This window comes from Arachis stenosperma, chromosome 7 (assembly GCF_014773155.1).
Source record: "Arachis stenosperma cultivar V10309 chromosome 7, arast.V10309.gnm1.PFL2, whole genome shotgun sequence".
NCBI classification, from domain to species: domain Eukaryota; kingdom Viridiplantae; phylum Streptophyta; class Magnoliopsida; order Fabales; family Fabaceae; genus Arachis; species Arachis stenosperma.
Genome location: NC_080383.1, coordinates 17445876 through 17473748, shown reverse-complemented (window position 1 = coordinate 17473748; position 27873 = coordinate 17445876). Strand labels below are relative to the sequence as shown.

At 33.4% G+C, this 27873-nt stretch overlaps 4 protein-coding genes across 5 annotated transcripts; 3 read left to right on the top strand and 1 right to left on the bottom strand.

The window, feature by feature from the left end:
- Positions 1-7536: 7536 nt before the first annotated feature.
- On the top strand, positions 7537-10375 carry LOC130942164 (methylecgonone reductase-like). Of its 2 annotated transcripts, none has more exons than XM_057870859.1 (5): positions 7537-7591; positions 8058-8379; positions 8851-9097; positions 9391-9570; positions 9906-10375. In XM_057870859.1, exons 2-5 carry the CDS (start codon positions 8063-8065, stop codon positions 10128-10130), a joined length of 969 nt encoding a protein of 322 aa, XP_057726842.1. In that variant the 5' UTR covers positions 7537-7591; positions 8058-8062; the 3' UTR covers positions 10131-10375. The 2 variants fall into 2 exon arrangements, with proteins under 2 accessions (XP_057726842.1, XP_057726843.1); XM_057870860.1 differs by having other exon boundaries at positions 7563-7591; positions 8026-8379.
- Positions 10376-11692: 1317 nt separating this feature from the next.
- Positions 11693-13792, top strand: LOC130940942 (protein DCL homolog, chloroplastic-like). The gene is made up of 3 exons (XM_057869237.1): positions 11693-12138; positions 12207-12321; positions 13509-13792. The coding sequence occupies exons 1-3, from the start codon at positions 11750-11752 to the stop codon at positions 13677-13679; spliced, it is 675 nt and encodes a 224-aa protein (XP_057725220.1). The 5' UTR covers positions 11693-11749; the 3' UTR covers positions 13680-13792.
- Positions 13793-14890: 1098 nt separating this feature from the next.
- Positions 14891-16048, bottom strand: LOC130939491 (F-box protein At2g26160-like). Its single transcript, XM_057867592.1, has one exon. The coding sequence runs from the start codon at positions 16046-16048 to the stop codon at positions 14891-14893; it is 1158 nt and encodes a 385-aa protein (XP_057723575.1).
- A 589-nt stretch (positions 16049-16637) lies between these two features.
- On the top strand, positions 16638-22301 carry LOC130940941 (protein NUCLEOLAR COMPLEX ASSOCIATED 4-like). The gene is made up of 14 exons (XM_057869236.1): positions 16638-17429; positions 18205-18278; positions 18428-18489; positions 18626-18677; positions 18949-19049; positions 19153-19229; positions 19457-19558; positions 19704-19762; positions 19842-20016; positions 20539-20712; positions 20943-21093; positions 21331-21388; positions 21520-21625; positions 21735-22301. The coding sequence occupies exons 1-14, from the start codon at positions 16959-16961 to the stop codon at positions 21918-21920; spliced, it is 1848 nt and encodes a 615-aa protein (XP_057725219.1). The 5' UTR covers positions 16638-16958; the 3' UTR covers positions 21921-22301.
- The last annotated feature ends 5572 nt before the right edge of the window (positions 22302-27873 follow it).

The window sequence follows — 27873 nt, the reverse complement described above, 5'->3', positions numbered from 1 at the left end:
TTCAAAGAAATAAGGAAAAAGAAAATCTCAAAGAAGAAAAATTTCAAAATATAATCAACATAACAGATTTAAAAGTAAAACCACCACTAAAATTATGAATATTGAAGAAAAATTAGAAGAAGTTACAATGCTTTTTAAACAATTAAAAATGGCTCAAGAAAATAATATTATGGAACATGGTTTTCAAATAGAAGAAGAATTAGTAAATTCTGAAAATATATATAGAAAATGAAGAACACATCCTAGATTACTCAAGTGAAGAAGAACCAGCAATTCCAATACAAGTAAAAAATGAAGCTGGAACATCTAAGGATAATCAATCTCAATTTAAATGGGAAACAGGTTTTGATAATTATGCTTTTAAAAAATGGTTTATAAATAAAGATTCAAAATATATAAAAATACCATCAAAATACGTTCCTAAAATCCAGGAAATGGAAGGAGAAAGAATGCTCGACTTAGACTGTAAAAAGAATGAAAAAGAAATTTTCGAAAATTGGTTGAATTCCTTTTTATTAGAAGCCTTTACTAATCTAAAACTTAGTGAATTGTCTGGAAGAGATATTTGGAATTACATAGGGTTTCATACTAAAGGAACTATAAGAGATTATATGACATCAATAGAAAACCAAATAACAGAAGAATTAGCAACAAAAATGACAACTTATGATAAGATATTATATATAATGATGATTCTATATAAAGAATTTTTTGGAAAAAATATTATAGATCATAGACAAGAAGTCTATAATAAAGAATATCAAGAAGCAAAAAATCATTTAGCTAATATTCAGATATATGATCTATGTAATGTGGAGTCTTATATATGTGAATATAGAATACATTATTACAAATTAAAAGAAGAAGATAAAATCATTATCTTAGTATGTATATAACAAAACTTCCATATCCTGCTAATGAATTTATAATGGGAAGATTTATAAGAGAAATAAATAGAGGGACAATTGAAAATAATTTTGGTGGAGCAACCTCTGCAATAAGAGAGGAAATAAAAGAACGTTGTATGCAAGAAGCAACTCAAAAAAGATTTGCAAATATAATTAGAATTTGCTGTCAGGATAATGAAGAGATACCCCAAAAATATGGTCTTAATAAAAATTTTCAAAGAAAAAGAAAATATCAATTTAGAAAAAGAAAATACTATCCAAACTGAAAAAAAAAGAGGTATTTTAGAAAAAGAGATAACAATAAAAACAAAAGACAAAAAAATGACTATTGCCCGAATAAAAAAGAAAATTGTAAGTGTTGGTATTGCCAAGAAGAAGGACACTATGCAAATGAATGTCCGAAAAAGAAGGATAAAAAGGATCTTACTAAACAAATAGAAATTGCTAAGTCTTGTTTCATGGAACCATTAGAGGAATCTGATGATAACTTAGACTATATTTTTGAATATGTCTCAGAAACAGACTCAGAGACTGAGTAATAATGCCACATTTATTACTATAAAAATAACAGAAAAGTTTATAAATGCTTTCATAGATTCTGGAGCAACACAATGCTTTGCTAGTTCAAATATAAAACTTGATTGGAAAAAATTAAAGAAACCATTAAGAGTTAGAATAGCTGACAAATCAATACATAAAATTGACCAAAAAGCAGAGATGGCTGAAATTTTCATTCAAAATTATAGGTTCATTGTTCCATCTATATATATGTTAGATTCTGGAATGGATTTTATCATAGAAAATAACTTTTTAAAGCTATATCATCTATTCATTCAAGAATTAACATATATAGTTTTAAAAGCTCCACACGATTCTTCAATAAACCAAAAATCAAAACGTATAAAAATACCAACTACTACTATAGATAAGATCTTAAAATTTAAAATATTTTCTATATTAGAGACATGTTATTTAAATTTATACTTTCAGATAAATATTCCAAAAAATAATCTTGAAATAAAGATAGAAGAATTTTTGGATGAAATTTGTGCTGAAAATCCTTTAGATATTAAAAATACAAATAACGAATTAGTAAGTATTAAATTAAAAGATCCTACAAAAGAGATAAATGTTCCAAATAAAATTCCTTATTCCGCAAGAGATAAAGAAGAGTTCTCATTAGAATGTAGAGATCTTTTGGAAAAAGGAATTATAAGATTAAGTAAAAGTCCTCATGCAGCTCCAGCCTTTTATGTCGAAAACAATAATGAAATTAAAAGGAGAAAACGAAGAATGGTTATTAACTATAAGAAGATGAATGAAGCAACTATTGGTGATGCTCATAAACTTCCAAGAAAAGATTCTATTTTAGAAAAAATCAAAGGAGCAACTTGGTTTTCATCTCTTGATGCAAAATCAGGATATTGGCAACTTCGTTTAGACGAAGAAACAAAGAAATTAACTGCTTTTACTTGCCCAATAAAAGAATCAACAAGTGTGTTGCTCTATGAATGGAATGTATTACCATTCGGATTAAAACAAGCCCCAGGTATTTATCAAAGATTTATGGAAGAAAATCTAAAAGAGTTAAATGAATTTGTTTTAGTGTACATTGATGATATACTAATTTTTACAAAACAGGATAAAGAAGATCATCTTAAAAAATTATTAATAGTTTTAGAAAGATGTAAAGAAAAAGGATTAGTTCTTAGCAAAAAGAAAGCAAGAATAGCAAAACAAGAAATAGAGTTTCTTGGATTAATTCTATCCACTCAAGGAAAGCTAAAACTTCAACCAAATGTTCTAGAAAAAGTAAATTTATTTCCTAATAAAATAGAAGATAGAAAACAATTACAAAGATTTTTAGGGTGTATAAATTATATTTCTGATCAAGGATTTTTAAAGAATATAACAGAATACACTAAAAACTTATTTCCAAAAATAAGTACTAAAAAAGAATGGAAATGGGATGAAAAAGATAGTATGCAAATTCAAAGAATTAAAGAATTATGTGAAAAACTTCCAGAACTTTATATTCCAGAAGAAAATGACTACTTAATAGTAGAAACAGATGCCTCAGACATAACCTGGTCAGGATGTCTAAAAGCTAAGAAAGCTATAAAAAGCTTGGAACAAGAAAAAGAATCACTAGATTCTAAATATTCCCCAAAGGAATTACTTTGCAAGTATATTTCAGGGACTTTTACTCCAACAGAACAGAGATATACCACTCATGAAAAGGAAACTCTAGCAGCAATTAAATCTCTTAAGAAATGGAAAATTGATTTACTACCCAGAGAATTTACATTAAGGACAGATTCAAGTTACCTAACAGGTTTTATACGATATAATTTAAAAGTTGATTATAATCATGGACGATTGGTAAGATGGCAATTATTTTTGTTACAATATCCAATAAAAATTGAATATATTAAAGGTGACAAAAATGTTATTGCAGATACATTAACGAGAGAATGGAGTTCGTCTACAACGCATTAGATCAAGAAATTCAAAAATATGAACAAGAACTCGAAAAATGCAAGCATTGTCAGCAAATAAGGACACCGATCCAATCCCTCAAGAAGGCCATTGAAGCAATGAAATCAACACAACAAGCAAAACCATCAGAGTTCAGCCAGCTAAGCATGGTGGACAAATCAGGTGAAGAAAAAATTTCAGAAAATAAAACAATTGCTGAAATCATTAAAAAATCTACCCAAGATAAAAAATATTATGTAATTTATAATGGCCCCATGAAAGGAGTATATGATGCATGGGAAAAAGCAGCACCATTCACACATCAATCAAGGATAATTCATAAAGGAGGGTTTCTAACACTGGAAGAGGCAAAGGAATCCTTCAGGGAATATGAAGCTCTCCATCCAGAGCAAACCCTAAAAAGAGCAGATAAAGCTCCAATTCAAACCCAGAGAACAGGGATAATAAGAAACATTCCTATAAGGGCTGAAATCAAGGAAAAGAAAAGGGTTTGTAGATCAAATCTCAGAGAAACCCTTAACACAGTCCTGAATTGGACTGAAGAAAAAAGGGCAATTTTGGGATATTATCCTATTGCCAAAGAACAGCTAACAAAGTTGGTTATATTTCCAGATGCTTCTCCATCGGACACCTATCAGTTTTTTCAGTATGGATTAATTGATACAATTTTAATTTTTAATGATCTAAAAATTATTAGTGAGTTTCTTGCAGGATTCGTTGATGCAGTAAAGAGATTTAAAAATATGATTGACAATGTAAATTCAAGGGATATATCCCTAAAATTTACAAACAGTCAACCTATTTTTAATGAAGAAGAAGAATGCTTGGTTCCAGCACACCAAGTAATATTCATGTCCGTCTTTCCAGGAAATTTTCAACCAATTGATCAGATTCAAGACTTAACAATTTACAGTTATGAAGGAAGGCTAGCCAGCACACTAGCAAGGGTCTTCGAAAGAACTCAAAAGATAACAAGGGAATCTCACACAAGAATCAATTATAAAAGCAGAAATACTCTGCTTGTGTCTAGTAAAAGAAATGAAATTGAAGAAAGAGAGATGAGACTCTTGGTAGAGTTTGAATTTGCATTCTACAATCTATCCGGACTCTTAGAAAAACTCCCTGAAGGGATAAAAAGGAATCTCTGCTATTTGATAAAAAACAGAAAAGACCACAAGTGCCAGCTGTGTGTTTCAGAAATATCTGAAGAAAGCAATAATGAAATAGGATCCACCCACATGATAAAAGAAGAAGACAACTCATCCACCCACATAAAAGAAGAGGACAACGCATCTGAAGCATCTCTCGATATTATTGCATAATGACGTAAGCGCTTAGGTCATAGAGCACCAACAATGTAGCTGGTGCAAGATAATAAACAATGACGTAAGCAATGACGTCATAAGAAGGGTAAGGATGGAAATTGTCCATCAGACCCAACCATTATAAATAGATTGCTTAGGCAATTGTAGAAGGCATCAGACAATAGAAAGCAGGAGGCTAAGAGTACTCATATGCTAGGAGAGCAAGGAGGAAGCTGCCGAGGCGATTCTGTAGTCTGACAAAAGAATTCTCTTAGGAAAAATAGTTTTAAACTCCCCTCTGGAGTTAATATCTACCATCTCCCCTCTGGAGATAAAAACATCTTATGTAAAATATACTAAATAAAGGAAGTTTTTCTCCAGAAAGGTACGCCTTTATCCTAATCTCTTAGTTATGAATTATTTAGAAAATTTAGAATTAACGGAAGAATCTGATTATTATAGATTATCTGCCTTATTAGATAATGAAAAACAGGCTGTTCTAAAAACAGAATTAAATCTCAAATCAAATGAAAATTTTAATAAACAAAATCTTTTAAAAGAAGTTTTTAATAGAAAAAATTCAACTTGAAGCCCCCTATAAAGATAAAATCCGCCAATGGAAAACTTGAAATAGCTTTGATAAATGATGAAGAATTGAGTAAACAGATAGAGAAAATTAAGGATCAACAAAAAAGATCTAAAATTGGATGGATTCATATTAGTACTATACAAGTCTTAATCAAATCTACATATATGAAAGGAATTAATTCACCAATAAGCTTAGCAATCTATGATAAAAGAATTACTGATGACCCAATAGATCAAATAATTGGAATTGTTCATGGAAACTTGGCAAACGTAAATGTTAAATTCAATGCCCATCTTGGATACGCTATACCTTTATCAACTGAAAATCTTGGAAGATCTATAAGCTTAGCTTATAAATTTCACAGAAAGAATCTAATGGAACAAGATGATGAACCATTTTCAATTACATATGCAATAAATTATGCTTTAACAAATAGCCATCATAGTATAATATTTAAAAACAGAGAAAGAATTTATGTTGATGAATTATTTCAGAAAATTGTAAAAACAGAAATACCAAAATATAAAGCTATTGAAAACCCAGTTCTATTATTAAAAGAACCATCAGGAAAATTAGTTTCATCGAATTTTCAAATAAGAGAATCTGAAATTAATAGCCCTTTAAGTTTATCTAAGTTAAAAATTAAAGAAGAAAATTCTGAAATAAAAGAACTAAAAAAAAGGTCGAAAAATTAAATGAAACCCTAAACACTAAATTATGACAATAAATAAAGAAGAAATATATGTAACTTATCAAGACAAGAAATAAGAGCTATTTGAAAAAAAAAATCGTTTGAATTATTTACAGTTTTATGAAATAAATCAAAGAGCATTTGAAGCCCTAAAAATAATCTATCACAAGTTGAAAAGAGAAGTTGAAAAGCTAGAGAAATTAATAGAATCTCTAGAAAATAGTGATGAATCAATGATAGAGTTTGCAGAAATTTTAAAATAAATAATGAAGCATAAAAAGATTGAAAAACCAGAAAATAAAATAAAAAGAAATAGGACGAAAAAATTAAAAGGTAAAATAAAGGAGTATAAAAGGGAATTAAACAATCTTCAGATTGAAATTGATGATCTTATAATAAAAAGGATAGAAATAAGAATAAATATAAACAAGTTGGAATTAAACTTAAAAAATTTATAAATGCCTGGAAAATCATATTATGACTTAAAAGAATTAAAGATGTTGAAAGAAAAAATGGAGAATGAAATTGAAAAATTAAACAGATATTTAGAAACAGGGGAAAGTGTAGAAATAAAAGAAGTTATTGAGGATTTGAGAAATTATATTAAAGAAAAAGACAAATAGATAAAAGATTTTATATACAATAATCCATGTAAAAAAGAATATTATAAACTAAAACAAGATTGAAAAGTTATAAATTAAAACATCAAAGACTAGTAATAAATGCAAGAAAAATAGTAGAAATGGTCAATGTTTTTTATCAAAATCCTTTAAATAAAGCACCTATACAAATTATAAACTTATTCAAAGTAAAATATGAAGAGTTAATAGAAATTTTGAAAAAGAAATTAAAAGAAAAGTCGAAGTTAAAAAATTGGTATTAGAGCCAAGTTAACGATTAAGGATAACACTTTCTCTTTAAGCAACACTTTTAATGACACACTTTTAAATCAAATAAAACAAAAATCTATAAATCTGTACAAAAATACATCTATACAGTAGATGGACCCTTAATATATTTATGCCTGTAAATCTTGGATAAGTTTCTACGGGTTTTAATCTAAAAGTTAAGCATGAGGTGTTAGACAGTTAGTCTATGCCACATGAGGTGTCAATGAATCAGTGTGGCTCGGACCTCTCTCTTTCTTTTGGTCCGGCCTCTCCCTTTCTATTTTTTTTTGGTCGGACTCCCTTTCTAATTAATAGAGTAAACTTTATTTTTTATTTGAATTGGTCGAGTGGTCAGCTCACTCGTCCGCTTAAGCTAAGTGTCGAGGGTTCGAATCCCGCCTTATACATGCAGCAACTCATTGACTAGCAGCAAACCCTTAAATGGAACTCAGATCCGCGACGGATTAGTCATTAATCTGTCGGGTTGGGAAATACTGTAGACAATAAAAAAAGAGTAAACTTAATTTTTTATTTTTGGGCTGGGCGACCTTAATGTAATGGGACTGTTTAGCCCATTTAACAGTCGAATAGGGTCGGGTCTTGTGGCATATTGTTATCTTTCTTTCTGTTTAACAAATAGACTGCACTCTACATTCTACAATAACCAACAAACAAACATATCACAAGTTTCATCTTCTTTAAATTTTCAGGTAATTTCACCAGCTGTTTGTTCTAATTAGATGTCCCTTTATCTTTGTTCAATATTTATCATGAGTTTTAGTTTAGATCCAAATTTGGTTGCCAGTTATATCCCCAAAGAACTTTCCCAAAGATAACATTTAATAATGGTATCACTGTCAATTATAGTTTCTGGCTTCAATTTAGAGTGTTCAACCATATCATGCAAGGATTTCTTTAAGGATTTTTTTTGAAATTACTTTTCATTTTCTGTTATAACAACCGTAATTTCTTTCTTAATCATCATCCTTAGTTTATTAATATCCAAAGTTCTTCAGACCAAGAAAAATGCTTTCTTATTTTTCCAAAGCAAAGAGAAAATAAAGATTCATTACATTCATAACTTTTCATGAGACAAGTTCTTTTTGCTCCAAAAGCATATAAGAATCTCTCCATTAACTTATAGTTTATACAAATCACATTAACAAACTCATCCAGAGGATATGGAAGCAAAGAAAATCCCAGAAACGATTCTAAACTCAGGGCAAAAGATGCCATTGATTGGCATGGGAACTGCAGCGGTTCCTCTTCCTCCCTTTGAAACTCTCATACCAATCTTCATTGATGCCATTGAGGCTGGCTACAGGCACTTTGACACTGCCACATTGTATGGCTCCGAGGAGCCTCTAGGCCAAGGTGTGGCGAGAGCGCTACAACTTGGCCTTATAAAGAGCCGCAAAGAATTATTTATCACATCAAAACTATGGTGCACAAAAGCTCACCATGACCTTGTTCTTCCAGCTCTCAAGACTACACTGCAGTAAGTATAGTAATACTAGTGCTATTCCCCTGTTTATGTCTAAAAGTGAATGTGTGATTGTTTTAAATTTTTCAATACACTCAAATTGGTTGTATCTCATTATCTATGATGAATCAATACTTTTTTTTAGTAACTCGTCATCTATGCAGACACACAATTTGATGTGAGAATTGATTTGTTTATGAAATAAAAACTTATAGAGACTACGTGTTCGACAAAAAGTTCTTAGGGATTGATTTGGACTAATACTCCTTATTTGTTTACTAACATAATCATGTATTATACATGTATCTGCATGAAAAACTGCTACTTTAAATTTCTTAAATCCGTGAATCTTTTCTAAACTTTTTATGAAATTGCCATATTTATGTATAGTGCAAGTAGGTAATAGAGAAAACAAAGTAACTAAAATCTCAACTTCTCATAATGCTTGTATATTTTTCTTTAATTTCCTTGTAACTAACTGTTTAGGAAGCTTGGGCTGGAGTATGTAGATCTGTATTTGATTCATTGGCCAGTAAGGTTGAAACCAGAAGCTGAAGATGCTGCTGAGTTTAGAAAGGATTATGTGATTCCCTTTGATATAAAAGGAACATGGGAAGCCATGGAAGAGTGTCAAAGGATGGGCTTAGCCAAGTCTATTGGTGTCAGCAACTTTGGCATCAAAAAGATCACCAGCCTCTTGGAAAATGCCACTATACCTCCTGCCGTTAATCAGGTAAAAGAAATTTAGGAAAATTTTTAAGTATTCTAAGAATGCTGGTGTTCGAGTGATTTTAGTCATTGATCTCAACCATGTATATATTTTATGATTGTGATCAATGGCTAAAACCACTGGAGCAATTTTCGTGGAATACTTTGAAACTCTTCCAAAAGTTTATTATTACTCGTTCTTTGTGTACTTACTTGCAACTCATCATTTCATCTTTGTAGGATTTTGTCATTATTGTCCCACATTATCCTACAACGATGATGTCAAGCACAAAAATGTTTCTATTAAATTGTGTTTAGGTGGAAATGAACCTGGCATGGCAGCAGGCGAAACTGAGAGAGTTTTGCAAGCAAAAAAGGATCCATGTTAGTGCATGGTCGCCATTAGGAGCTTACAAAACTACGTGGGGTTCAAATGCAGTCATGGAGAGCCCAATCCTTAAGGAAATAGCCAGCGCAAGACACAAAACCATGTCTCAGGTATTATTAATAATAGTTAATACCTTAGTCTTAAAGTAACCTTAATGTAACTATTGCAATCATGATTAAATCTAAAACATGAAGATAAAAGGGTAAACCAATAGTAAATGTTTGTAGTGCACCATTTCATTATTTTGACCCTTCAATAAAACATAAAACATTACAACTATATGTCATGCCTAAGATAAAGGAAAAAGTTTGAGAATTGAATTTTTTCAACCAACCTCAATTTGTCCTCTTTTCTTCTTTGTAACTTTTGTTAACTGAAAATAAATAAATACATTAAACTTTAATTTTTTTTTATTGATTGATTGTTATTTGTTAACTGAATGCAGGTAGCACTGAGATGGATATATGAGAAAGGGGCAAGTGCCATTGTAAAGAGCTTCAACAAGGAGAGGATGAAACAAAACCTTGACATGTTTGACTGGGAGCTAAGCCAGGAGGAAACAATGAAATTCACCCAAATTCCACAGCGCAGAGTATGTACTGCGGAAGATTATGTGTCAGAAGATGGGCCTTACAAGTCCTTGGAAGAGCTCTGGGACGGTGACCCTTGAAATAGTTCTCGAATTGTGTTGAATGTTGGGTGATGTGTGAGACTCAAATCAAATGAGTTTAAGTTTGATAGTAGAAATTAAAAAATAATGTTTGTACTTGTTGGATTTTTTAGGTCCGTTTTTACGTGGAAAAAAAAGTTGTCTATGGATAGTTAAAGTTGCTGAATATGTGCTAGAGTTGTAAAAAGAGGTCTTATTTGGTCAAAAATACAAGCATTGAGAGAGAAAGAGAGGAGAGAACACTATCCACGTTTTTTTACCAGAGCAGCAGACTTTGAGCATTTGTTTTTTACTCGTTCAACCTCGACGTAAAATTTGGACTGCATATTCACCTCATCTTTTTTTTCAGTCTGAACGGTAAAAATTTTGATTGGAAATTTGTATTCAGAAAAATCGAACTCGGACAGAGCCTTTTTTTTATTGTGGTATTTTCATCTTATTCTTGTCTTGTAAATTTTGATGCTTAAGTTGTTTGGTTTATTGTATGCATATTTTGTGCAGTAATTTATGATTCTCTTGTATTTTATTTTTTATCATAGTAAAATTATTTTCTAATTTTGATGGTTTTTATTTCTCACATTGAAAAGATTTTTTAAGTTAAAAATTTTAGTGTGTTAACTTGTCTCTATTTTCTTATTTATATGATTTTTTTTTCTATTATTGATTATTGTGTTGCTGCCATTTATTATTGTAAATAAATATTGTTGTTCTTCTAATTCTTGCAAGTCGAAAAGGATGTGTTTTTATTCCTATCATTTTTCTAACTTTTTAATAATTACTTTTAATATTAAAATTTACAAAGGAATATTCATACAGTGGTACATATTACATTAATCGAAACAAAAAGTGAATAAGCCTTATTATTCGGTTAAAATACTTGTGATGAAGATTGATCCAACAATTTATCAATGAAGTAATTTGGTATCCTAAAATATTTTATTAATGAATTCTATATTTTAATTACTAAATAAATTTTCATATATATATATTTATTTACATATATTATTTTATATATTTTTAATATATATTTATATTTTAACAATATTTTACAAAAAAAACTAATTGATTGTTTTTTATGCGTAGATAACATAATTGATGTGAATTAGTTAAAGAGCAAGATTTATTTGTTTATTGATTTATTTCTACAATTGGAATTGCGATTGTGCTGAGAAAGGTAAAATATGACCATGTTTTCAGAAAGAAGGAAAGAAGAAATATATTTTCTTATTGGCTCCAATGTTTTTCAAGCGGAAAAAATTTCTACTTGAGCTTCATATGCCAAAGTTCATTTCCCGTGCATGGGACAAATGTTCGAAAAAGGTTAGGTGATTCATTTTTTTATATTCGTTTTTTATATTCGAATAGGCCTAGGCCCAATAGAAAAAAAAAAAGAAACAATTTTCTTTGTCCTAACAACAAAAAGGTTGTTTCTTTGTTATTATTTGCTTGTAAATGCATGACCTTGCTGAGGGCTACAAAGTCAAGAAGGCAGATAATCAATATGGGTTATCAGACCCGACCCGATAAGAGACATAATGGGTTGAGACTAACTCGAATAACCAATAGAATATGAGTATGATAATGATAGCGATTGATCATATGATTCTGGATTATCGAGTATGAAGCTGAAAGCAGAGGAGACACTGTTGAGTGAAGTAATCCACAATTCCCCTTTCACAATGACCGGCCCTCTTCTCCTCAGGCAATTCCTGCTTCATCACCGCCTTCTCTTCCGAAACTTCAACGGTCTCGCCGTCGGAGCACTTCCTCCTCCGCCTCCTCGCCGCCTCTGCTGCTGCTCCACCGTCCCCTCCGATCAGGCCGACGACAACGTTACCAGCACCAGCAGCAACCCTAATTATGTTTGGAAAGCTAAGGAAGCATCATCATCGAGTAGTAGCTTCCAGGATGACCCGGAGTATCGGAAATGGAAGGACAAAGAAGAAGAGATTCTCAAGGACATTCAGCCAATTGTGTTGCTCACTAAGGACATTCTCCATTCTCGAAGGTAACCTTCTCTTTGCTTTGTCTTGAATGATACTTGAATAATCATAATCCCATTGTTTATGGCGTCAGGTACATGGATGGAGAGCAACTGAGTGCGGAGGACGAGAAAGCCGTTGTAGACAATCTCCTTGCTTACCATCCCCGCTCTGAAGATAAGATTGGTTGTGGTCTTGAATCCATCATGGTAATCGAACCCTCCTACTTATGCTTTGTTTGCTTCTGTTTCCAGATTTCAACTGCGTTGCTTGACGGTTCATAGTGTCCTGGTGACTGGTGAGGGTGAGATTTAACTGCGTGGTAATAAGATATATGTGGATGATAGTAAAATGATTTCAAAGCCAAATTCTTATTATTACTATTCTTGTTTTACGGGGTTTTCAAGTTATTCTAAACCAAGGATGTTCCAACTATGTGATAGTTCGAGCTGTGGAGTATTCCAATGGTTATTCATTAGGATAGTGTATCTAGGATTAGTTACCTTAAGCTGTTTCTTTAATTTGAGTAGTGCTTATAGACTTATAGTACTTCAGTCATGTATATGTGGAGAAGAATACAGCTTATATAAGTAAAATTCTGCTTCTAAATATGGCTTAGTTTGCACATAATATTCCTAATTTTGTTAGGCAAACTATCTGATACGAGTTCTCTGGGACAAACTAAGAATTGGGCAAACATGGCTAAATTATTTATTCAGGAGATGCATCAAAAATTGGGCAAGACAATGATTAACGATCATGGAAAGCCAAACATTTTACTATTTACAAGTTGCATTGAAGACTCTCATTAGTTAAGTTGAATCAAATAAATATCACCTTATTAGTATGTATTTTAGGACTTATTTTATATTTATTTTATTTTATTTTATTTTTATTATTTTAGGTCCAATTATGATTTAGTCCACTTTATTTTAATAAACTTATGCATTAGGGTTTTGGAACTAAGAGATATAAAAAGTAAAAACCTCTAAATTTTGTAACCACTTTTTTTTTTTTCAATTTTCATGATTGAAATTTCTTTGAGAAATTTAGGTGTGAATAGGAGAGGTAGAGTGATTCCTTCCCTTCTTTTTTGTTTTTCACTTTATCCTGGGTTTCGTTCCGTATCACTATGGTTCTAGTGTTGTCTTAATAATTTTTTGATTAAGATTATCAGCCATTAAATAAAACGTTTCTTATGTGTTGTTGTACCTTCTCTGAAAATCTATCTTACCCCCATTGATTTTCATATAAATTTCCTAATTTTATTGAAATATACTTTACCTGACCTGAAAATGTTGAACCCATATATTCTTGTCAATGGCCTGTTGGTTTATTTCCAGAGTAGGCAGTCAGTGTTGATATGATTGTTTGATTCACATTATTTTTCTTGTAGGTTGATCGTCATCCTCAATTTCGACAATCAAGGTGTCTTTTTGTTGTGAGAACAGATGGTGGCTGGATTGATTTTTCCTATCAGAAGTGCCTTCGGGAGTACATTAGAGATAAGTACCCAATGCATGCAGAAAGGTTTATTCGAGAACATTTTAGGCGTGGGAGGGAGTGAGTGATTGAATTGGTATATAGTGGAATCTGTGTTTTTAATTTTGGTGTCGCCGTATGTGATAATATGACTACTTTTTAGTGTCTTTATAATTATTATTCAGTTTTCTCTTCTTATTATGTGATAATATGTGAGAGGGAGTGTGTTGGCAGACTTGTTTGGCTTACCATACTCAAAACAACTCAATTGCTCAAATGATTTGGGCAAGAAGAATGACATTAAAAAACCTTACTCATAAAGACAAGAATGTAAGACTACAAACACAGCCAAATAAAAAACTCAAACATTCCTACCTTCTGAGAGTTTTTAGGTTTCATTTTCTTGTTCTTCCTTTTTTATATGTTTAGTGTCTAGAGAGTTTAGGGTCCTTCAACATGAATGTCTCCAATCTGAAAGCATGAACCCTGCAAATTCTCATACCAAACCCAGTATTTCTATTCCTTGACAATGGAGTTATGAAGTAATGTATCCATTGAGCTTATCATTTTTGTCATTTTGATTTTCTCTTTTTCATTCATGATTTGATTTCGTTCATCATTGTTCAATTCTTTGATTTGTTTAATTCCATTCATTCTCTGTTTCAGCACTCCTTCCACCTTCTTTTCATTCTACCCTGTATTAGTTTGATCATAATGCTAATTTCTGTACCCAAAAAAATAAATAAATAAAAATAAAGTTACTTGCTAATTTATATGAATCGGAAACCTTGATAGCACTTTGCTAAAAAAATTATAAAATATCAAATATGTAATTTTATATAACAAATTAATAACTGATTTATTGTCTGTACGGTAACATGAGTTTAAATTAAGTTGATGCTAAGGTAATTTTTCATAGGAATGCATGTTAACCTATTAACCTCTCTGCTTAAATGAAACTTGATAGTTTGTTGGTGTGTTTCGTACACCTTATATGAAAACGTAAATCTCAATAGTTCATTGCTAATTTTCCAGTTTTTACTGAGATATACTTTGCCTGACATGTTTGTTGTGTTTCCAAATAATGTTGAACTCATCTATTATTACCTGTTTGTCAAAGACTTGATCTGCTTCATTTCAGAACTCAAGTACTTAAATCATTGGGTCTAACAACATAATTCTGTCATCCTAATCCTCAATCTTAGAAACAAAGAGCACAAAACTCTACATATAGCCAAATAAAATCAGAAACAATCCAGCTTCATCGTTTTTCTTCCTTTTCTCTTTCCCATACCTTCACAAATTGAACCTGGATTCAAATAAAGATGGACAAGGCCAAAAGAGCTTAGGACGCTTGAACTTACATGTTTCCAAGCTGAAAGCACGAACCCTGTGACGAGAGTACAAGTAGATGCAATTTGCTTCGCAGCCATGGTAGTCTTCAACACTGAGAGAAAAACTGCAGCTTGCACCCAACACAAAAACCACGTTTCCCAAGTTCTCCGCATTGAGCCACCCATGATCCATATCAAGCTTGTAAACCTTGATAGCCTTATTATTCTCATCATAATATTCTTTCTTTTCAATGTCAGTATCAATATCAACCAAATAGAGGCTCCCATTACAATCCACCAACCGCTTCTTCTTCTTTGCCTCAAAATCACAAAGGATTGGACTGAACTGAACCAGCTTCATGGTCGAACAATCCACCCAGAAGATGGTTCCACACTTGTCCACAGCATAAAGCTGCCCATTGCGGAGGATGACATCATCAAAACTAGAATTCCCATGGTTTAGGGCAGTCCAACCCTCATCTTCATCAATTCTTGAAACCGACAGCCTTCCACTGCTGTAGAGTGCAAAAACCATGCGTGATGACTCATCAAAAGTTTGGGAAGTTGAATTCGGAAACAATATTGCTTTAACAAGATCAAAAGGCGTGAAAGAAGTGGACCCGGAATCGCCTTCTTGACGAGTAACGAACTGTGTGAGCGCATAGGCTTCAAATAACTCAACCAAGCGGAAGTTGCAGAGGTTGAGGAGCTTTGGTGGAGTTTTACAGTCATATGGGTGTGTAACCGTTTCTGAGAGTGGTTGGTCGGTGAATGGATCCAAGAGCTGAACTGGATTGGATGTGGAATTTCCGACCATGATGATCCATCCCTTCTCAGAAGAAGATGGAATTGAAGATGGTTGGTAGTGGAGACGGTAGAAGATTGAGGTTTGTGTGACCGTGAAATTGGACCAACGGATGGAGATCCGTTGACCAAAGATGGTGTGAGAGGGAGGAGGAGGAAGGGGAGGAGGAATGACGGAGCGCCATGAGGTGCAGGTGGCGCGGATGCGGAGGATGTGGATGGTGACGGAGTGGAGGTGGTGGTTGGCTATGAGTGACAACAATTCCTTTGGTAGATTGGACCACTGCCCTGCCACTGTCTTTTCTGTTGTGGCCATGAAAGAGTGATAAAGAAGGAGAATCTCCAATTATGTTGAGATTATCTGCAATTATGTTAGATGAACCGCAATTTGAGGTCAACGTATATAAGTCAACAGAGAAGACTTTTTGACTTCTGAGTTTTGCCCCCCAGAAACACGCAAAGGTAGATGGATCAGGGAGCTAACTCACAAATCATAATTCGTATTCATCGTTACAATTTTTCAAAGCAAATTACTTAGTTTTTTTCTTTTTGAAAATTTATGAGTTTATTAGTCATGACATTTTAATTTTTTGAAGATTTATCTGATACTTTTTTTTTTAAAAAGATTTATAAATTTATTAAGAAATTTACGAATGATAAGATTTCAATAGCTATATTCTATTGGTCAAAAAATGATTAAATTAAATTTCATTTGCCTTTATGCTATATTATTTTTATTTAACGATGTCATTTTGGGTTATATGTTTTTTTATCCTCAACACTAATGTTTAGTTTCAAACTTATTTTTAACGTAGAATTATCACATAAATATCTATATTAACGACAAGTATAATTAAAAAATATTCAAAATGTTAATAAAAATAAACAAATTAGAAAACTGTAAGTATTTTTACTTCGGATGAAAAAAAAATTCTGTTTTGTTATGATTTACCCTAAGAATATTTTATCAACATGGGTAATGGTCAGAAACTTTTTTTTTTTTCGGTCAAGGGTCAGAATCTAAGTTACTGAGAGAAAAATGTCCCAATTACCAAAGTTGGGCTGTGTTATCATTTTAAAAGCCCACATCAAAACCAAATCCTTAGAAAAGAAACAAAAAAAGGGAAAAGAAAAAAAAGGGAAAAGAAAGTTGCAAGCTCGTTGATTGTAAAACCCCTAATAAACCTCTAACTGCCGAGAGGCGAGAGCTCCCATTGTGAGCAACCATGGCACCAAACAAACCGAAGAAGAACAAGAACAAGAAGGGTCGATACGGCGTCGCAGAGATAAAAACCCTAGGCAATGATCTCCTCTCTTCAGCTTCAAACATCAACAACCTTCCTCTTCTCCTCAATTTTGTTAACCCTTCTTCCCCACCACACCATCTCCTTGAATCCCTTCTCTCTCTCCACTCCTTCTTCCTCCCTCTCCTTCCCACTCTCCCTTCCTCCTCCTCACGTGCCGCCGACGCAAAAGGATCCGAGCACCAGTCACACTTCATCTACAATGCCTGGCTAAGGTCAAAGTTCGATGAGCTCGTCAAGTCTCTCCTAGAGGTTCTTGTTTCGCCGCGGCAACAGCAGGAGGAGCAGGAGGCTGTCAAGGAGGTCGTGCTTGACACGCTAATGGAGTTCGTTAAGGTTGCTAATGGCGGCAGGTTCCATTCTGCTATATACCATAGGTTCCTCCATAGCATTGTAAGTTAATGAGCAAAAGCTCAAATTTGACTTGTAAGCATTGAGATCGATATAACATTGTAGTTTTATGAATTAGTCCTTTTGATTTTTTTATTTGAGCCGAATTAGTCCATAATTGATAGTTGCATTATGTAGACTTGGTTTGGGAAAGCTTTTACAGATCACAAAAAATGGGACACATATCTCAAATAAACTACTCTTATGATTATATATCTATATTTACATGTGTATATACATGTTATTATAATTTTGAATAATGTTCATGCAAGTAAAATTTTATGATTGGCTTTCATAAACCAAGTCAACCTCTTCACATTTCAAAGAAACAAACATCATAGATCTACTGAAAAAATACAAAAACAACGCACAAAAAATAATATAAATAGATAGAAGTTCATACCTAACATGTGATAGAGATGTATTTGTGTTGAAATTTTTGAAGATTAGGTTGAAAAATAAAATATATATGAAGATTGTGTTAGAATATGTGAAGGTTAGGATGAGAAGTTAGAAATATATGAGGATTTCAATGGCAATATAATAGTGAAAAATATGTGCGAGAAAATAAATAAAATTTTATAAGCACAAGTCAGCTTTGAAAAGCTCCTGCTTAGGGCAAAATGAGGTGCTTGTGCTTTTTATACTTTGATTTTTAAAAGCACAAGCACCTCTTGGAAAAGTTTTACCAAACCAAGCCGTAATACTTTGATTTATGCTTGTACTTTCATGACCAATTTGAAGTTTTATTTATATATCTTTTGATTAATTCTATCAGGTCCATTCTGAGAGTTCGGTTGAATTTTTGGTGGATTTACTAACAGCGAAGTATTTCAAGTATATTGATGTGCGGTATGAGTTATTGTTGTGATTCAAAGCTATTCACTTGTTTTACATTGTTCTTGAGTCACTGGAACAGTTCTTTCTGGGGATGAGTGCATGGCCCATGTGAATTGTGAGATTTGGCTATTCTGCTGAAGTTGTCATTTTACTTGGTGCAGTTATTTTACACTCATTAGCCTGAAAAAGCTGGCAACAACTTTGGAGGGAAAAGATCAATCAGGTGCTTTTCTTCCCATTCATTTGCAAAATTGCATAACAAGAGATTTGCATGTTAAGTTTTCTTCTTTTAAAAACAATAATTTTGATCTATTTGTGTGCTCTCCATTTGATAACTCAATTCTCTCATCCTTGTTTAGAGGATAAAAGTGAAAATGCAGATGTTGCGGATGCAAGTCAGTTGAGTTCAAGGTCAGTAAGACCTATATAACTGCCACTGCTAAAAACAGTTTCTGTTCATTTCATTTCCATGCTTTATTAAGGAACACTATCATACTGGATTTGTACTTAATTAGTTTAAATTATGATATGATGTCCTTTGGTCATAAATTGTGCCTTTACTTGGACCATCTTTCTTCCTCCCCTAAGTATTTGCTATCTGTGACCATGTCTACCAAATTCTATTTGCTATTTGTTTAGTGCAAGTTAGTTCTTTTGATAATTTGAATGTATTGTATTGCAGTACGGAGCGTGTCATCCACAATATCTATTACACCATATCACGTGTCCCTCCTTTTGAAAACTCAGATAATACATCTGATCTTGAAATGTGGAGCAGATCAGGTTGTCTACTTATAGCCCTTTTTTTTTTCACCCCATGGTTATATTAAAAGGCTATTAAATTTATATAATAATTGAAATTCATAAATATAATTTTTGTCTGTAGAAAATGAACATAAGCAGCCTTGTGGAGATGTGAATGCAGATGATAAGCAGGTGAAGCCTGAAAAGCATGACAATAGTGTAAGCTATTTTTCCATTTTCATTGCTTAGTTTAAAAGTACTTCCCCTGTTTTTGTTGTTGAGGATCAAATATATTTTCATTGCTTAGTTTAGACTTTAGAAATACTTTCCCTGTTTTTACTTTTTTAGTTATTGAGTATCACATATCTTCTTGCCATATCAATGAATTTATTCCTTTGTGAATTTTATTTAGAATATTATGATTGTCTACTTTGTATTGAATGTAGGTACTCTCTGCAGCCAAAATTGCTAAGAAAATGAAGTTAAAATTTACCCAAGCATGGCTTTCATTTCTCAGATTGCCACTTCCACTTGATGTGTACAAGGAGGTAATCTGCATGGTTATGGGTTTTGACAAAAGAATGAGATCAATAAAATTCACTTTCTTGTTTTCATTGCACCGTATATTAATTTATTGATACAAGAAGCCCATACTTTTTTTCAACTTAATGAGCCATGTCTTTTCATTGGCAGGTTCTTGTTAATCTCCACCAAGTCGTTATTCCACATCTTTCAAATCCTGTCATGTTGTGGTAAATGTCTATGCTATATAAAATTGACTTTTTATTCAGATGACTACATATCAAATCTGACTCTATTTGTTGTATGCAGTGATTTCTTAACAAGATCATATGACATTGGTGGCGTTGTCAGTGTGATGGCTCTTAGCAGCCTGTTTATACTCATGACCCAGTATGGATTGGAATACCCAAATTTCTACGAAAAACTCTATGTTCTCTTAGTTCCATCTATCTTCATGGCGAAACATCGAGCAAGATTTTTCCAGGTGAAACTTAGCTAAATACTTTTATCATTCACAAGAAAAAATGGGATCGGGAGAAGACGAGAGTGAAAAGGAAGGGGGCTTTTGAAACAAAAGTGATGTTTTCAGTAACATGAAGACATACTAGGGGTCTGTTAAATTATAAAATATAAGTTATATTCTTTTGTGTTTCCCAAATTGAATTGAATAGTAGTGATTTGAGCAAGTTCCGATGCCAGTTGATTGGAATTGAATCAAGTAAAATAACTTCCTTTTCCCAAACTTTGGTGAATAAAAATTAAATGGATTGAGAGAAAATTATACCTTCTGAGTTTATGACTGATAAGAACTATTTATTTTACATACTGTATTCATTATGGAATATTATGGGAAGTATTGTATCCCTGCTTATCTCATGCACAAAACCAAATTACTAAAAATGAAGCAGGCCTCGTTGAAAAAGATATCCTGCTGAATATGTATTGAACCGAATCAAATGTAAATTCTATTCTTGCTGTTGTGACAACATTGAATTTCATTTTGCAGCTTCTTGATTCTTGCCTCAAGTCACCACTTCTTCCAGCTTACCTGGCTGCATCATTTGCTAAGAAAATGAGTAGGTTATTGCTTTCAATTCCTCCCTCAGGAGCATTGGTCATTACAGCTCTTATCCACAATATTTTGCGTAGACATCCATCAATTAATTGTTTGGTGCACTGGGTAAATATACCGGCTCCTATATCTTCTGTTTTAATATCTACTTCTTTAGTAGCTTGTTTTTTAAATTTCACCATCATCATTGATGTTATCGAAGATCACATGAAAATAGGGGAGGTGGGGGAAGTGAGCAGTGATAACAAAATTAGTATGTTGAAATCATAGACTTTTGGCCTCATTTTGATTCAGGTGCAGTTTGTAATTCTTTCATGGAATTTCTTATGCATGAGCAGGAAGATCAAGTTGATGAAGGAAAAGGGGATAAGGCAACAGATGAAGCAACTGCTGCAAACTCGGACGACGCAAAGGTCAGTGCCAGCCAAAAGTTAGGCATTGACCATTTCAACTACGGAGAACCTAACCCTAAGAAGTCAAATGCTATGAGTAAGCTTGCTTTTTCATTCATCTTATTGTCCAATCTCTATATTTGGTCCATGGATAATGATCCTATTAGCTATATTTTCTGAGTTTGGTATACACATACTGTTCTAAATTTGGACACAAATTCTGGAAGCATGCATATACACATGGACAAACATATTGTGGTGGCAGAGCTACTCCGTTTTTTCTTGTAGTCTTCTAGGATTGTTTTATTTGATGAAGCTATCTCTTTTGGAGCAGGAAGTTCTCTTTGGGAAGTTGATACTATTCTTCAGCACTACTGTCCTCCTGTCTCACGGCAAGTATTTTGATCTCAACTCTTTACTAGTAGTTTTACATGTTGCCTTTCACTCCATTTTTCATTATCTACTTCCTTTATTAATTTTGACTTGCTACTATAAACTTATATGCTTTTGTTTCTGCATTCAGGTTTGCTTTGTCTCTTGAGAATGATTTGACAGTCAGGGCCAAAACAAGTGAGGTTAACGTTGGTGATTTTAGTTCTGGTTCATATGCAACAATAATTGGAGCAGAGGTGTAATTAATACCTTCTGTCTTGTTCCTTTTCAATGATGCCATAAGCGAGGAAGTAACAAAATGTGTACATATTCATTGCCTTCAGCTGACAACTTTGTTCATTGCAGATGTCGCGGAGGGTAAAGCAGGTTCCTCTTGCATTCTACAAATCAACTCCTTCCACTTTGTTTTCAGACGCCGATTTTGCTGGTTGGACTTTTGATTTCAAAGACACCTCCGAAATAATGCACGGTAGCGATGAGAATGCTGATAAAGATGATCAAAACTCTGGGAAACGGCAACGAGTAGTGTGACCAGGATTCATGTTTATCAACCACCAAGAGTGTCTACTGCTTGTGTTCTGTGAAGATGTGCTACCATACCTTCCTATATTTTGTTAAGCAAAGGAGGAAAAATGAATCTTTAAGGAGTTTGGAGGGAGTGTTACATGCCTATTCATACTAACCAAAAAAGCGTGACTAAATATGTGATACTCATCTCCATTAATTTTTGTAGCTTAAGGTTGGGGGATTCGCTTAGCCTGTTGTTTATATATTTTTAGTAAATTGAAATTCAATGTGAAAATTTTCATGTATCTACAAAGCAGCATAAGCACCATCAGTTTAGCAATTAGCACTGTTTCTGTTTTTATGTATTTGCCTTGGTTCGGACTCGGAATTGTAAACATTAAGGGTTGCAGCTAATTAATTTTAGTTGCATAATAGAAACAAATCCCATAATGTTTCGCTCAACTTCCCTTACAGAATGTATATGTGGTGGAAGAGGGAGCTTAATTGACTCCTAGTAGCCAGTAGTAGGATGTAATTTATATAGAGCACAAGTTAACGGCCAAGCAAAGTAAGGGAAAAGGCACAACAATAAGACAGTGTTAAATATATTTTTGGGTAAAACTATACTTTAGCCAATAGCCATTAAGATATGTATTCTAGCACTCCACAAATGAGGACACCAAAAAAATAGTCTTTGAAAAATAAAATAATAATGTTTTAGTCCTAAACGGAGTTAATCAAACTCTAATAGTCAAACATTATGCTGGATTTTTTTTCACCAAACTTATTTGCTATAACATAGTTTTCTCCAAGCGTATCATTCTCACATCTACTGTAAGACGTCGAGAAAAAGCAAGACTTAGTTTTTTTTTTCCTTCAAAGATAGTAGGTTATTTTATTTTAATTAAAAAAAATATTTTATCTAAAATTTAGGACTACACAAAAAAAAAGTGGGATTCTCCGATTCTTCATTTAAACATTAGCGAGACACTGTAAAAAGAATGAAACTAAGAAGAAGGCAAAGTTGGAATTAAGTTGGGGCTTTAGTGGGTAAGTTTATAAATTCCTAATTTTGTTTGGTAGCAATGCCAGAAGTTCTTCAAAATTCATAGATTGGCGTTCGAACACCCTCCTACACCTTTTTTTCCATATATGCCAGGCAATAATCAAAGCAAAACGGGCCGAGTTCTTACTCACAGATCGATAACCCCAGGCAATAATTTGGAGTCTCCATCAACTGAAAAAGGAGACGCAGTTGAAGATGCAATGTAACAAGGATTCTGGTTCAGCATTGCAAATAGAACAAGTTGGTGAAGTACTTAGGAATTGCTGATTTATGAGCTGCATGACGGGGGGTTTTCCATGGAGGGACTTCCACCCGAATACCTGAATCTTGTGTGGGGCTGTCAGACTCCAAAAAAAAATTTCCAATTTTCGGTTGTTGCATGATATTTAGACAAAATTCTAGTGAAATATGGTAGAAAAGGTAAGCAACTCTTATATCCTGAAACTACATCATATATCTTGCCATCTTGGATCTGTTGAATGTCCATTGAATTTCATCCTCCCCTTCTCTTGGTACTGTAGATAGAATTCTCTAGGCAACATCTTGAGAGAATATTGAATTAATTAGGTACTGATTCCATTACTTATGTGCAGAGAACATATCACGAACTAAGAAGATTGAATGTCCAACTTGGGACTGACTTGTAAGAGCTGGTACTGAGAATGGATACGGAGGTAGGAGCCATGGATCTCTAAAGATTCTGATTGCTGTTTCAGAACTAACTCTCTAGTTTAACCCCTTTTCAACGACACTTCTACCTGCAAGGATACTCCTCCATCCCCAAGAAGGTAAGGACCACAACTCTGTATCTATAATATACTTATATTTGAAATATTTTTCTTTTAAGATTCTAGATAATAAATAATCAGGATTAGTGGCAATTCTCCAACATTGTTTACCTAGGAGAGCCAAATTTTGTGCACGTAGGTCTTTAAAGCTAAACCCTCCTTCTTTCTTATCCCTTATCATTGTATCCCAACTAATCCAAACCATACAACGTTCCACAGCTTGTTGACCCCACCAAAATTGATTAAGAATGCCATGGATTTCCTTGATTAGATTATTTGGAAGTTTGAAACAAGACAAGGTATATATCGGGATTGCTTCTCCTACCGCCCTTAGTAATACTTGTCTTCCTCCATTATATAAAAAACATCGTTTCCAGTCTTGGACCTTTTTGATAACTCTTTCTTTGACAGTATAAAAGATGGCCTTTTTCGATTTATTTACTAAAGAAGGCAGTCCGAAATACTTGTCTTGAGTTTCAATGTGTGAAATAATCATGGTAATAGCAAGTGATGTGTGTATCTCATGAGGAGTATTATTGCTGAAGAAGATTGCAGATTTATTAAGGTTAACTTTTTGGTCACTGAAGCTTTCAAAGTCCCCTAATAAATCTAAGATCCTCCCACAATTGTCTTTTGATACCTTACAGAATAATATAGAATCATCTTCAAAAAGTAAATGATTAACCTTAGGACATCTTCTTGTAATCTAGATCCCATGAATGTGCCGATTTTGCTTTGCTTTGTGTAGCAAGAAGGAGAGGCTTTCTGCACAAAAAAGAAAAAGAAAAGGAGATAGAGGGTCACCCTGATGGATACCTCTATTTGGTTTTAAAAAAATCATATGATTGGCCTTCCACAACCACAGAGTAAAAAATCGTCGTTACCGATTCATGAATCCAACCTATCCACGTAGAATCAAATCCCATCTTCTTCATGATAAACCATAAAAACTGCCATTCAACCCTATCATATACTTTACTCATATCAAGGTTAAGGGTCATCTCATACTTTAAACCTCTCTTTTTCTGTTTGAGGTAGTACATACACTCATGTGCTATCAGGATATTATCTGAAATGAGTTTTCCCTTTAGGAATGCGCTCTGATTAGGGCTAATAAGTTTATTCATACACCTTTGTAATCTATGAACCAATATGTTAGAGATAATTTTGTAGAATACAGAGGATAAACTAATGGGTCGTACCTGAGACATGTCACAAGCATCAGGAATCTTAGGAATGAGGCAGATGTTAGTGTGGTTGAAACTCCTTAAAATACGTCCTCCTCGAAAAAAATTTCTAACTGCCTTGAATACATCATCGCCCACAGTATCTCAATAAAATTGGAAGACTTTAGCTATTATCCCATCTTCCCCTTGAGCACTCTGCGAGTGTACACTAAAGGTGCTTTCTTTACTTCCTCAAAATAGACCGGACGTTGTAACCTACGGTTCATGCTAGCTGTAACCTTAGGCTCAAAGTCTAAGAAAAAAGGCCCATGATCCGCCTGATTAGTGGAAGTAAAGATGCCCTTGAAATACTCCTCTACCACCCCTGCAATGGCTGCATTAGAAGTAGCTCATTCTCTACTCTCAGCCTTGAGTTCCCAAATATTGTTCCTCCTAAATCTAGCCTTAAATTTTCGATGGAAGAAGCTAGTGTTTTTGTCTCTTTCTTTTAGCCATTTAATTCTATATTTATTCTTCCAATAGAGCTCTTTATTTGAGTAGGCCCTCTCTAATTTTTGCTCAAGTTCCATGATTTCAGGACCTCCCATTAAACCTGATGCTCTCATTTCTTCTAGATGCCCTATAATTTCATCAATCTATTTTTTAGAGTTTGAAAGACTACTCCTCTTCCATATGACCAACCGATGTCAAACGAGTTTAAGCTTTGAGCTAGTCGAAACATGGGGGAGCCTTCAATTTCTATGTTCCAAACCTCACTAATCAAAATTTGGACTGAATCTTCCTCACACCATCGGGTCTTGGAATTTAAATCTTCTTTTTGAATGTTTAATTTGTGGATTAGTGTCAAAAAGGAGAGGGGCATGGTCTGAACCCATATTGGATAATATAAGAACCGTTGAATTAGGGAACAGTTGCAGTCATGTTTCTCCCACTAAGATTCTATCCAATCATTGTTGAATCAATTCTCCTGCTCTCTACCTATTACTCCAAGTGAAAGGTCTACCAATCATTTCCAAATCAAGTAAAGCATTATCACCAATAAAATAATTACAATCTACTATAAAAGACTGTGATTTAAGACTACCTCAACTTTTTTCACTTTGATCAACAATAGCATTAAAGTCTCCCAAAATACACGAGTTACCTTGTTGCTGCTGTAAGATTGCTGACACCTCTAGAAATTGTGTTGAACGGATCTGTTCATGGCTGCTGAAATGAATACCAACGAGATTCCATTCCACATTAACGGATGTATCTTTCACTAAAGCTATGATGAAAAAATCTGAACTATCAATTATTTGCACTACCACATTATCCCTCCAAGCTAGTGCCAAGCCTCCGGCGCTACCCACTAGATCAATAATATTTCAATTTGTAAAACCACATGACCTCAACTTCATTTCCATTTGTCGAGATTGGTTTTTAGTTTCGCATAGAAAAGCCATCTCTTGAGAGTGGGATTGTGACATCCCTTTAAGATTGTGGATTGTCAGGGGTCTCTCCAAACCACGACAATTTTATGTAATGAGCTTCATATCTCTTCGGGTACCATTGAACGGCTGGCACCCTCCATCCTCGTTTCAGCAATCATATCATCAACCATATGATGCGTGAGCATCTTTCCTATATTTTCCTAGTGAAATTGCATTCAATTTGTTGAGTTTAATCAAGAATTAATTATCTTTTAGCCACTATAGATGCTACTTTGAGTCATGTGTAATTATGTTTATTTTAGGTAGTATTCGACTGGATTCGATGGAGTTTCCGCAGAGAAAGAGAAGAAGACGAATGATGCTGTCAACCCTGACCTCTCTGCACTCAAACCTAAATATCTCAAGCTACAGAGGTCCAATGGACGTGTCTTCAGTGGCGTTGGAAAGCTAACTTCCAGAGCTTTCCAACAATATATAATAGTCTATACTTTTTCTCCATCAACGCTACTAAGGCTGCGCCTAAGTTGAGATTTTCCAAGTTAGGCGTGGATCCTAGTGAAGCTAAGTGGTCCCCACGCTTACAAGGCTCGCACGAATTGTTAATTAATTCTGATTTAAATTTAAATTTTATTTTAAAATAGGAAAATATATTATTTTAATTTTAGAAAATAGATTTTAAATTAATCAGGATTAGATATAAAAAGAAGAAACTTTTCTTCTGAGGATTATTCCATCTCATCCCAAAAATTTACACTTTACAAGAATCCTAGTTTTCACTCTTTTCCATGAGCAACTAAACCTCCACTGTTAAGGTTAGGAGCTCTGTCTATTGTATGGATTGATTCTATTCCTTGTTTTTTTTTCTATTTTAATTTATGTACTGGTTTATATTTCAAGAATTATTTTCGTTCTTTTTTTTTATGAAATTGGGTGGAACAGAAGTATGACCCTCTTTCTCATTGAGTTCTTGTATAACTTGGAAAAGCTCTTTACTTGAACAACAGCTTGAAAACAATTTCTCTTAAATTCTAATTATCTGGATTTAACGGGATACGTGACATATAATCATCTTATCTTTGGATAATTAGGACTTTTGTGGCATAATAACTAGAATTAAATTTCACCCTCTAATTGGAATTAATTGACCAATGAATTAGCAGTTGATGAGAGTTAGAGGAGATTAAAAAGGTCTAAGGAATTAGGGTTTAGTCATATATAGTTTGCCATGAATTAAATCTTGCATGATTAAAATAAATTAATAAGAAAAGTCAATCCGAAAAATAGATAACTCTGAAGCCTTAACTGCTTTCTCCATATTTTATTCCCAACTTATTTATTCCCTATCTTCTGATATTCTGAGTTTCTTGTTTAATGCTTTTTGAACTCTTAAACACCATTTTCTGTTTGTCTAACTAAGTAAATTAATCAACCATTGTTACTTAGTCCATCAATCCTCGTGGGATCGACCCTTATTCACCTGAGGTACTACTTGGTACTACCCGG